General features: G+C 39.8%; 2 protein-coding genes across 2 annotated transcripts; one reads left to right on the top strand and one right to left on the bottom strand.

Moving 5' to 3' along the window:
* Positions 1-1,218: 1,218 nt before the first annotated feature.
* On the bottom strand, positions 1,219-6,903 carry mettl13 (methyltransferase 13, eEF1A lysine and N-terminal methyltransferase). The gene is made up of 9 exons (XM_042515249.2): positions 6,602-6,903; positions 5,227-5,499; positions 4,644-5,112; positions 4,348-4,547; positions 4,065-4,257; positions 3,590-3,754; positions 3,228-3,440; positions 3,001-3,132; positions 1,219-2,450 (listed from the first exon to the last, which is right to left on the bottom strand). Exons 1-9 carry the CDS (start codon positions 6,752-6,754, stop codon positions 2,158-2,160), a joined length of 2,091 nt encoding a protein of 696 aa, XP_042371183.2. The 5' UTR covers positions 6,755-6,903; the 3' UTR covers positions 1,219-2,157.
* A 14-nt stretch (positions 6,904-6,917) lies between these two features.
* itpa (inosine triphosphatase (nucleoside triphosphate pyrophosphatase)) lies at positions 6,918-10,404 on the top strand. Its single transcript, XM_042483907.2, has 8 exons — positions 6,918-7,065; positions 7,286-7,343; positions 8,795-8,859; positions 8,948-9,021; positions 9,115-9,146; positions 9,231-9,343; positions 9,431-9,507; positions 10,085-10,404. The coding sequence occupies exons 1-8, from the start codon at positions 7,003-7,005 to the stop codon at positions 10,215-10,217; spliced, it is 615 nt and encodes a 204-aa protein (XP_042339841.1). The 5' UTR covers positions 6,918-7,002; the 3' UTR covers positions 10,218-10,404.
* Positions 10,405-12,181: the final 1,777 nt, after the last annotated feature.

Below are 12,181 nucleotides of genomic sequence, written 5' to 3'. Positions count from 1 at the left end.
AGATGAAAAGCAAACTCAAGGCCTACCGTTGTTCGTGTGGCTTTAATTAAACTTTAGTTTGGCTCTTAATTGAATTTGCATCTATGGACTATTTATTTATATATATATTTAGTCTGTTTTACAGTTTACTACTTTCTATATTATTTTTCAACATATTTATTATTTTATTTTGCACTGTTATCTTTTCATTTACCTCTCATTTACAGTTGGAGTATTTCACTTATTTATTTATATTATTGCTATTATCATTTTACTTATGTATCTATTTTTTTACTTGTTTATTTATTTTTATCTATCTATTTTTAAGTTTTATCCTGCCTGGGTGGGGAAGGGGGGGGTTATTAATTTGTATGAAGTGCTACAAATGAAGTCTGATTGATTAATTGATAGTCGTTTTGGTCTTCATTGTGAGAAAGCTTGGGACATTTGTGATAAATACTGTGATGTAAAGTATGTAAAGTATGTCACAGAAGACATGATACTTTGTTACATGAGTTTTTGAGAGTATCTGCACTTAACATGAGTTTTTATAGTTCTGTTACCTTTTACTTTACAACATTTCCTAAACAAAATGTATACTATACCCCACTTCACCTTGATAAGGAACTGTTTTTTTTTTTTTTAAGTACGCATTCTTGGTAGGGTGGAGGGAAATTTGATCATTGTTATGTATATGCTGATGCAGTTTTTTGCCAGGGGCTTTTTGGAGGCCTTGTGTTTTGCATGTATCATGAAGGTTTCTATTAGTGTATAGATGCTGCTTTTCATTTTCCATCTAAATCTATCCCTGTAGGTGTATTTATTAATGCAACCTGCTACATGCATGTCACACAAACCCTGCAATTATGAAATGTGAATTAAATTTTTTGTTTGATTGCTTTTTTGTAATTAATTTTTTGTTTTTATGTTTATTTTATGCATTTCTGTCTGTTTTTTTCTATTATTTGTATGTACTTTTATAAACGAAAGGGTTTACAATAATGAAAGTGAAATTTTGTTTTTCTGAAATTACCTTGATTTATCAGACAGCCTGCAATTTCTCCTCTAGCAGAAAGTCATCTAAAATCCCACACATCCAGTGTGTGGGCAGGGCTCCACTGCAGCCCTCTTAACACTGCAACTGTAACCAGAGTGTAAGATTCATCTACTGTAAATAACACTGCTGCATTCTTTGGCAATGAGGGAGTGAGCACCACTTCACTGGAAGCCAGAGGCAAGTGAAAGAGTAACTGAAGGCTTCATTTAATGGTAAAATGATGCAATAATAATAAAGGAAGTTTAAATAAAGTTGGTTTTTTTTTAAAAAAAAAAAAAAAAACAACCCACATTACGATGTAAAGACGAGATGTTCTTTGCTTGTGATTGGATATGTTTTACATAATTACACTTTTTATCACATTGCACTGAATGGCAAAGTGAAAGCACTTGCTCTCAATTTTCAGTATCTATTGTGACTCAAAGTGTTGATGCCTGATAAAAGGAAAAGTGTGTAAACTTTAGGGGGATTTAGTGACATCTAGCAGTGAGGATGCAGATTGTAACCAGCTGAAACTTCTGGTTAGAACTACTTCAATGTTCATTGTTCAGGAGGTATTTACAGGGAGCCAAATTCTCTGCAGAGATCTCTTCATTTACAAAACAAACAGACCCAGTGATTAAAACAAGTAAAATACTGAAAAAAGCAGTTTCATGTTACAAATGAGTGTTTCTCTAATGCCGTTTGGTAAGTCGCAGATGGGCTGCTAGCCCAGCATCTGCTTATGTGTGCTCACCTTTTCTCTGATAACTTAAGCTCCAGATGTTCAGCAGGTTTGTGCTGCAAGCTGATTTATCCGCAGATTTTTCATCCACTCCAAAGCAACTCTGATATACACCTGTAAAAACAATGATTAAAGCCATTTCACAATGAAAAAAAAAAAAGATGTTTTCCTGATGCTGTTCATCGCGGAGGAGCTGTGACATGGCAATCTCCTTCCCCGAGGACCTGCTCCCTATAAAAAGCTCATTCTAAGGTAACAAAAATATTTTTCTTGTTTCTCTAGTGTATAATCACTTGAAAATACTTATTATATAATATGCTATTTCTGCCAATATAGCCCCCTAAATCCTACACACTGGACCTTTAAATCCTATCCCTCTTTTGATCACAAACAAACGTCACTCTACTTTGAGGTCTTTCAACAGCCCTGCGATGTCTATGTGCGGGCTGCTGCTGGTTTCAGTCCTGTTTGAGCACAGTGCGCTCTGCAGACTCTTGCCTGCTTGGTTCAGGGTCTGGAGGATGCCAGCAGCGTCCGATGTTTCTTTTTCTCCACGAGTGCACAAAAGGACCTCGTTGACCTCCCCTTCAATCTTCCTGGAGAGGATGCTGGGAAACACGGCACTTACACGTTCCAACACGCTTTTCCTTAAGACTGAGTCACGGCATACAAGATTGAGCATGAATACACCTGGTGCAATGACATGGAGAGACAGACAAGAAGAGTTAAGATTACATGTAGAAGAAGCACACTGCTATGGTGAAATACTGTAAACAAACTGTTTATCAACACTTGTATGCATAGTTACTAGACTGCAGATTGCAACCAGCTGAAACTTCTTCTGGTTATAAATCCTTCAGCATTCATTGTTCAAGAGGTTTTTAACAGAAGCCAAATTATCTGCTGAGGTCTCTTCTTCTCCAAAACAAACAAACCCAGTGATTTAAAACAGTGAAAACACTGAATAAAGCAGTTTCATGAAACAAAAATCTGTTTTTCCAACACTGCTTGACACGGAGGGGCTGCTAACAACAGTTGCTGATGCAAAAATGCCAATGACCCTATCTACAGCCAGTGTTTGGTTTGTCCGATCTGGTCTATTGTAGAAACACTGTACTTGTTATGATATTTCTGCCAATATATCCCACCTAAATCCTACAAACTGGCTCTGCAAATACATTTATTGTCATTATTTCACAAAAAAGAAAAGAGAAATACATTGTTAAAAGAAAAGCAGTACCTCTGGCAGTTAGCAGGTTGCTGACTTTCTGGAGGATCGAGGTTTCTACAAAGGCAGCGGGAGGACAGCTCATACCCACAGTACTGTCTTTACTGTCTACATCGAACATGATGGCGTCAAACAAATGACCACCTACAGAGGAAAAAAAAGACAGTCACTTTTCGGTTAAGTATTCACTTATAAAGTCATTACTTGTGAACTGCCCTCTCTTGGACTCCTCCACTAACCCTCTTTCTCCAGGGCACAGATTCGTTCGAGTCCGTCCCCAATAGTGACAGTCAAACGATCATCTGGTCGGAACCCGAACCATTCCTTCGCCACTTGCAACACAGCAGGGTCCAGTTCTACAACCTCGACAGTAACATTGGGCACAAAATCTCGTAGGAACTGAGGCAGGCCTCCTCCACCAAGCCCCACCAGGAGGACTGACACTTCGACACCTATGAATGAAGAGAGAATGGAGGAAAAAGAGACAAGTAAAGCTCAATCAAGTGTGATATTTTATGCAAGACATTCCCCTTCTACGCCTTCCTCCTGCCATTCTCCTCTGCAACCTCAACAAGCCCGTACAAAACGTGTGCGAGCTGACCTTTGTTCTGTGGCGTGCCCACCCCGAGCATGGTGAGGCCAGCCACCATAACTTCATGGTGAGCGCAGCAGAGGAAGCCGCTGTCCACTGACAGAGAGGCGGTGGATGTTGTCGGAGGAGCTGTTGGCTTGACCTTCCTTTTGGTTTTCTTCTTGTGACTTGATGCTGCAGGGACATACAGACAGGTGACAAATTAGAGGAAAACCTAAAATTAAGTGTCTCAGAAAGGTGTCTGACTACACAATGCATGCTCACTCAGGACGCGCACAGCCGACGCGCGAAATCAATGCTGGGGACACATGGCAGCCATCACGTGTGTAGTTAACAGCAACTATACCTTCGGTCTTAGTTTGATGGATGTCTGTTCATTTAATTTAACATGTTCATGCATTGATGGTGTTCCTAAATTTGTAAATATATTGTTTATCTTTAAAAAACACAACAAATTACAGTGAACAGGGATAAAAAAAATCACCAGTATTTGGAGAGACGAGACGACTCTCCGACTGAACGAGGAAAGCAGCATTAGCCAGGAAAACGAGTCTCCGATACAGTTCTCCGTCTTCTCCTCTGACATTCTCCACACAGTATTCCCCGCTCAGCTCACTCACACCCTGGCTCACCTCCTCTCGCCAACCCAGGCTACCTCCAACTGACAGAAACGGCACCTGAATATGAACAGAGAGCTCAAATGATTACACTGATGTACATTTTTGTTACAGCAAAGGATTCTTAAAGGACTGTTTATGTGTGTTTACCTGCTGGTTGGCCGGCATACCCGGGGGAGCCAAGTCCATCACCATCGGTGAGAGTTCTGCCTGAACGGCCTGCATGTCTGTGTACTCCTGATTCCTGTGCATCGCCACAATAACCAGCCGCCGAAAGTTGGCGCTGGCTGCCAGCTGCCTTCGGCCCTCGTTGGAGCAGTAGAGCCACGCTGTCTCACTGCCCTGAGGCACTAACAGGATCCGCAAAGAGGGAAAAATCAGCACAGAAGAAAAAACACAAGCACTGACATACACAGAGGGGCAGAAACATAAGCAGGAGAGCTTACCAATGAAAATAGCAAATTGGTTTGATCTTGGCACCTTGGCACCTGGAGCACTATCTTGAACTGTAAGAGTGTATCTGGGGAGGCCGGTCTTGGTGTGGCAGAGCGTGAGGGAGAGGTTCGAGCTGGCGTCTGTGCTTGTGCGGAGCCTTTTTTTCAAGACAGAGTAAGCCTGTTGCTCCCTCACTGCCGACAACAACTCTGCTACCTGTGTGAGACGAGCCGGGGCTCCATCTTCCCCGAGACACATCTCCAGAATGGGCATGGGCATAGGCTGACGAAACTTGGTGCAGACCAGAACAAAGACGGGCAGAGCAAAGGAGTCCTCTTCTTTCCCGCTCTCCTCCTGCAGGCAGTGGAGCCTCACAGCCCACCCCAGCTGAACAAAGTGCTCCACGGCTAACTTGATCACACTCTCCTGAGCCAACGTCACACACACATACCGGCCGCCGACACTCAGCACACGGCCCACCTGCAGACACACAAAAAAACCTGCTGTGATGAGAATGCAAAGACGTAGGTTGATGAGTCTACCGGATGAGGAAAAAACATTATCTGTGTACACTCTGACCCACTGGTCTCTCACCTCAGTGAGCATGTTCCTGGCCAGTGCGCCTTCTTCTTCTGATGCCATGGCATCCAGCGTGCCTTTGTCCAGAGCAGCCTGGTAGCTTGCGTCCTCATATGGAGTTTGTGTAGCATCAACCTGCTGGAAGGTCAGGTCTGGTCGGCGCTGAGCGTTTCGCTGGTTCATATGCGCCACCACCGTCTCACTGATGTCAATATTTGTTAGATTTTTGTAGCCGACATCATACATCTGTTCACTAAGCTCAGAGTTTCCACAACCGACCACCAACACCTGAAGGACAGAAATACTAAAGTTATTGTAATTTGAAGTGGTATAAAGTAACTAAGCACAATGAGACACTTTGTAGAATCAAATTTAATTGCAAAACACAATGCTCTACTAAAATATGATGCCTTTTTAAAGATCTAACTACCAAACAGTTCATTAAGTAAATCAAATTGGCTTCACCTAGAACATAAAGAGCTGTAAAATGCTTCTTACAACTCCCATTATTAGTGAAGTAGTATTAGCAATCCAGTAACATAAGAAATAATAACACTGACAGAAGCCATTTTTGCATAACGACTACTTGTGATACTTAAAGATGCCATATTCTAAAAAGTTAGATTTTAATTTTGTCTTTTTAATTATAAAAACAGGTATTGGATGAAATGCAATGAAGTGCAGAGATGCCAAGAGAACAGGGGCACATTCAATCTCAAAACAGTGTACATCGTTTTACTGTGGTTTTCAGATTGAAATTTGAACAAACACTGTAAAATTAAAAGGCAGTGCACCTGCATAGCACAGCAGGGTGTTCAACGCAATGACATGTTTTACAACATTTTTGTCAGGGGGCTAAATAACAATGATGTAAAAGACCTGGAAACACTGACCATTTAGAGCAGAGTGGGCTTTTTGGGAGGTGATCTTAAAAACACAGGTGCCAAAATAGAGTTTCAGGTGGATACAGGTATATTTAGACAGACATTATAAGAAAAAAGGGTATTTTGAATATTTAAAGCATGTAAAGATGTTCTAATAGAAACCAAAAAATAAAATTTTAACCCTAAAAATGAGCATCATATGGGACATTTAAAGTACATCCAAGCTGATACACACTAGTTTTACTTAAGATCTTATATGCAGGACTTTTTCTGTGTTTTTACAATATTGTATTTGACACTTGCATACTTCTTCTAGCACCGGTTATATTAGATATATGATTAGCTAATATACACACATACAAATGAATGAAAATAGTACATTAGGCAAACTGTCAACATAACTGGATTATGCTGTGTCATAGTGACACTTATATATAGCCACTGAATCACACGGGCACTTTGTGTGTCGCTTTATCCCTGCATATTATTAACTCCAGTTTTCTCACCTTATCCTGGACTTTGATGTATTTGTGCAGCACGCCGCAGAGTTTGTTGTAGTCTCCATACCATTCAAAAGCTTTCTCTCCACGCTTCTTAAAAAACCTCTCCCAGTACTCCGCGGAGCTGAACTCCTCGGCAGTTCGGGGTAACAGACTCATTGTCGGCTAAAATAGTCCAAAACGTCTCAGCTTAGTCTGTTGACAGCCACCTGTCCACATGGCAGTCCAAACTCTTCAAGCCGGACAACATTGCTGGCTGTACTGCTCGCTGATTGGAGGATTTATATGAAGGCGGGGCTACATACTGCTCGGTGATTCGCTGACGCTCTCAGCGACGGTTCTTATTGGCTGCTGCTGAGTCGGAAACATTCGGTCCGGTATTGTTAGTCCTCCGGGTGTTATTCAACATGGCTGTGCCTGCTGGAAGATCTGTAGTCTTCGTGACTGGAAATGCAAAAAAACTCGAAGAGGTAAGACTCAAATATTCAAAATTTTAACAGATGGGCTGTTTACAGTCGTGCTGTCCCATCTTCAACCAGGACACTTGTACAATTATTGTCTTGATGCTGCTCCGGGGTGTTTTGGCGAAATATAGTCAGTGAATACGAGCTGTAATATAATCCGTAAATCTTTGTTTGATTATGACATAAAATAAATATGCTGGATTCTCTTTTTTGTCTCATCCATCAGGTCATTCAGATCCTAGGGGACAAGTTTCCCTACAAACTGGTGTCAAAAAAGATTGACTGTAAGTATCAGCATGAAGATTACCAATAGAGTAAATACAGAAATGTAACATTAAAGGAGCAAAATCAAACATACATATTTTCCTTTTACATGTATGAGTATTTATCAGTCTAGATTGTTTTGATGTGAGTTGTAGAGTGCTGGAGATATAAGCTGTAATATTTGTGATATATTTTTATTTATATTGTTTATTACGTGTATTGTGAGATTTTATCAAACTTTATTAATTTAGTACTATAACTGCCTTTTGAGATCTGCCTGTTTCATCACTTTTATTTGCTTTATTCTTGTTGACCTTATTTTATACTCATTTTTGTTCGTGCCTTTTTGTTGGACTTTTTATTTGGCATGTTTGTTGATGTTTATTTTATTATTCCCTGAGTTCCTTTCTTTGCTTTGTCTGTCAAAGCACTTTGTTAACAACTGTTTTTAAAGGTTCTATATGAATAAATTGTTATTATTATTATTATTATTATCATTAAGATGTCTGCCTTCTCTCCAGTAATTTATTTATTAATCTAGATTGTTTTAGTGTGAATTGCAGAGTGTTGGAGATGTCTACCTTCTCACCAATGTAATGGAACTAGATGTTACTGGTGCTAAAAATCAGCCCAGAAAACTACATTTAGAAACTCAACAGCAATATCTCTTTCTAGAAACCATGACCTGGTTACTCAAGATAATCCACAGACTTTGCTGTGAGCAGTTTCATGAAATAACTATTTTCTTGGGGTTCCCACGGTCATGGAAAACCTGGAAAAGTCACATTTTCCATGCCTGGAAAAGTAATGGAATTAGTGAAAACCATTGAAAGTTTTGGTAAAGTTGTGGTATATTGTTTTGTAATGAAATGTTTGCATTAATCTTACATTGATAACCTTCCACATAACAGTAACACAGTAATTTATTTTCTGGAGCTGAAATAATGTTGTATCTCTGCCTTTATGTATGCCAACTCGCTGAATTATGTTCGAATAGAGTTTCAATCCGATATGTTTGAAAAACACCGGTTAAGTGGGATAAAAAAAAATTAGTTTGGATCCTCAAAAAGTCTTGGGAAAGATACACTTTTAAATTGTGCTCACATTGCACACAACACCTGTTGCACTCACCCCATAATAGTAGTTTGGTATAAAGAAAATAGTTCCTACACGAAACTGCTCACAACAAGATCTGTGGATTATCTTAAGTAATTTGCTCATGTTTTCTGGAAAGAGACATTGCTGTTGAGTTTTTTAAATGTATTTTTTGGCCTGTTAGCTCCACAAGCTGATCTAGCTCTATTATACTGGGGAGAAGGCAGACATCTCTACAGCTGATATCTCCAACGCTCTGCAACTCACACTAAAACAATCTAGATGAATAAATAGCACTACATGTAAGAGGAAAAATATGTATTTTTGATTTTGGGGTGAACTGTCCCTTTAATCACCTAACTATTTCTGTGTCCAGTGCCTGAATATCAAGGAGAGCCAGATGACATTTCCATACAGAAGTGTAAGGAGGCTGCACGGCAGGTACAGTAACTGCACTGTCATGCAGGTAAATATTCTGTTTATTAATGCTGAATGATTTATGTATTTTGGGTGTTTTTTTCACCCTCAGATTGACGGGCCGGTCATAGTGGAGGACACCTGTCTGTGTTTCAATGCTTTGGGAGGCCTGCCTGGTCCTTACATGTTAGTATAATAACTTTAACATCTGTTAAACCATTAATCTCTATAATAATGGTACTCAACAATGATAATTACACCTACACTTTGTTTTTGTAGAAAATGGTTCCTGGATAAACTCAAGCCAGAAGGTAAGTGTGGTGATAAATGAGACACACTTGAGATATTTTAACAGAGACGTTTAAATCATCTCAGATCTTGTATATTTTGTTTAGGCTTGTACAAACTCTTAGCCGGGTTTGAAGATAAATCGGCGTGGGCTCTCTGCACTTTTGCTTTCTCTGCTGGGAAAAATGAACCAGTCGAGCTCTTCAGAGGGAAAACAGAGGTCAGAGTCTCTCTCAAACTGCCTTCATGTTTGGAAGGTTTTTTTGTTTGTTTGTTTAAATTTTCTGTTCACTGTTTCTTCTTAAAGGGGCAAATCGTGGAGCCAAGAGGACCTCGAGATTTTGGATGGGATCCTTGTTTCCAGCCTGACGGTTATGACAAAACGTAAGCTTGATATCACCTGTTTTCACCAGAAGGGGGAGGCAGAGGTCAACAAACTGAACTTTACAGTTTGGAGGTTTGTTGCAGATTAAGGTTGCAGATAAAGATTATGTTCATTGTCAGATAATCTGTTTATTATTTTCTCGATTAAATAATAAGTTGTTTGGACTATAAAATGTCAGAAAATGGTAAAAAAAAAATGAAGATCGGTGTTTTCCAAACCCCAAGATGATGTTCTCAAATTCAAATCAATAAAAAATATAGTATAAAGCAAATTTAAAACTACATATAAACTACATAACAGTAAGGTGCAAATATGAGAACTGGCCCATAATGAGGTCCAAAATATAAAATATAAAAACTGGCTAACGGTAGGTAGAAAATACAGAACTAGGCAACTTTAAGGTGCAAATAGGTGACGTGTACAACGCAGAAAATGACAAATATATAGAATGACACAATAAGGATTTGTTCATACAACAATCCTATTCACCTTATGCATTAGGGATTATGTATCAGTATTTTGCAAAGCATGAAAGCCAATCCAATCTGACTTTGACTGCTTGCTTCTCCTCTGCAGTTATGCTGAACTGCCCAAAGAGGTGAAGAATACGATCTCTCACCGATACCGGGCGCTTGCTGCCATGTCGGAGCACTTCTGTCAAACCAACAATACCTCGCCACAGGTCAAGAAGAAGAAGCAGGGAGATTAAAGAGTCGTTTGTCAGCCAACTTCAGCATCTGAATCTGGAGCAAACTGCCCAAAGCTCAAGTCATGTTTGATAGTTGTGTGAAAAGGTATGGCAGATAGCAGCTTTGTGATCCCTTGTAGAATCTGAGGCAGAAAATGTGCTGCATAATGTCGTTTTCTCTTTTTAATAAACTTATTTTTTAAACAAATTCCCTTTTTGTTATTCTATGTGACAGTTACTCCATGTCAGTGTTTTGAATGTTCAGGAATGGAGTAAAAATATCCTCCAGATAAAGTGGGCAGATAGCAGAAATTGTTGCAAGACTTTTTCTTTGTTCCACAGTGGGTACTCAAAGACCTTTCGAGTTTCTGCTACGAAACGCACACTTGGAGAAGAGCATAAATTATAAAAAAGAGCAGCTTCGGGATCCTGATGAGAGCAGCAGACCGCTCAGAGGCCGAGACTGGCCCCTGGAGCTGGCGAGGGAAAGATGTTAGGACTGGAGTCCTGAGAGAGCGGGGTGTGTGGGAGTTCAGTGCAAACGCAACAGTGATAACAGGGGAGTTTGGGTAATAAATGACTCTGGAGCTGGAAGTCTCTGAGCAGGAACTACGCATACACCTGTGACTGATGCCTCCCAGATGTACTCAAAGTGTCACATATTCACAAGTACACACAGCCTGAGTGAGACCAGAGGAAGGTAGAAACAATTAACATTAAAACTTAGATGATATTACAAGTTATTTTTTGTTTTAGCAAATATTTGATCTACTGCTGCAACACAGTTTTGATGCTACTTTTGCATAATTTCCTTATTTATTCATGTTAAATTAACTTTTTTTCTGATCTTGTAGAAGAAAACGTTTGGATCTGGTGTTGGATAATGAAACACAGTTAGTAAAAGTGACACCTCTCGAGGTAAAAGGTGCTGTAGGTCATGAAATGGCCAGACCACTCTGTTTGCTCAGACCTCCAGTTTTGTTTGGGGACTTGCCAGGAAGTTGTTGTGAGGAGGAACAGGAAAGCCTTATTTGTCTTCATCAGGGAGACTTCAATTCACCTGTCAGCCACGTTTTTTTTAACAGGACATGGAAGATGTGGGCCAGACTTCGGGTCACTAGAGGTCAAAAACATTGCTGTGAAAGCATCCGTCCTTTTTGCTTCTTTTCCTTTGTGACTCAAAGTCAACACAGTTACTGTCAGTGCTGCAGCATTCAGAGGGGCCCCTAAAGCTACCGCCTTACAGTATGCATTTTAAAGGATTTAGGAGGGTTAACATGGACATACATAGTACATAGTACAGTGTTTAAGTGCCTCCCCCAAGAAGGCAACTAACACACGAAAAAACATAATAGTATAAAACTCTATAGAATGAAATTATGTTTTCACAGAGAAACAGGACAGTAAACTGTCATTAATGAAGAACTGAAACGGGGCGTTCAGCAGCTCACCTGGTGGAGCAGGCGTCCCATGAACACAAGCTGCGTCCTTGTCTCAGCGGCTGTGATTTTGACTCCAACCTGCGGTCTTTTGCTGCATGTCATCCCTTCTCTCTATCCCCATTTAACACTTAAGCTGTCCTATGAAAAAACAAGGCAAATACAAGGAGAATTACAGATGGATGAATATACTTGAGTTACAATTTATGTGTTATGTGTAGTGATATCTAGCTGGTGAAAGGATCCCAGAACTGTAACCTCATCCTAAGTGAGAATCTTAATGTGCACCAGTGCTGACACTTGTTTTCCCCCCTTTTTAATTGCATCTGTTCTTATTTTGTACACTGTAACACTGAAGGAACACAATTATTTCCTTCTGTATACTGAGTATTGTAAATGGAGGGACTGAGTGTACATTTTACCTTAAACCATGGAAACAAGGTCACTTTATTCACTTTTTTTCAAGCTTACAAGAACATGAAGTCTGGTGCAATTAGATTTAATTTGTCCAACTGTTGTAGGGATTCTCAGTTTTTTGGTTTTAGA

This window comes from Plectropomus leopardus, chromosome 5 (assembly GCF_026936395.1).
Source record: "Plectropomus leopardus strain MGB_pleo_1.0 chromosome 5, ASM2693639v1, whole genome shotgun sequence".
In the NCBI taxonomy this organism is placed as follows: Eukaryota; Metazoa; Chordata; class Actinopteri; order Perciformes; family Serranidae; genus Plectropomus; species Plectropomus leopardus.
Note: the sequence above shows the minus strand (reverse complement) of the source record. Positions and strands in the feature narration are given on the sequence as shown.

Excerpts from the sequence above, each read along its gene's own strand:
- itpa (XM_042483907.2), top strand. The coding sequence starts at position 7,003 with ATGGCTGTGCCTGCTGGAAGATCTGTAGTCTTCGTGACTGGAAATGCA. Across the intron at positions 7,066-7,285 it reads ATGCAAAAAAACTCGAAGAG|GTCATTCAGATCCTAGGGGA; the intron begins GTAAGACTCAAA and ends CTCATCCATCAG. Across the intron at positions 9,147-9,230 it reads GGATAAACTCAAGCCAGAAG|GCTTGTACAAACTCTTAGCC; the intron begins GTAAGTGTGGTG and ends TATTTTGTTTAG.
- mettl13 (XM_042515249.2), bottom strand. The coding sequence starts at position 6,754 with ATGAGTCTGTTACCCCGAACTGCCGAGGAGTTCAGCTCCGCGGAGTAC. Across the intron at positions 3,441-3,589 it reads GGGCACGCCACAGAACAAAG|GTGTCGAAGTGTCAGTCCTC; the intron begins GTCAGCTCGCAC and ends CTTCATTCATAG. Across the intron at positions 2,451-3,000 it reads CAACCTGCTAACTGCCAGAG|GTGTATTCATGCTCAATCTT; the intron begins GTACTGCTTTTC and ends TCATTGCACCAG.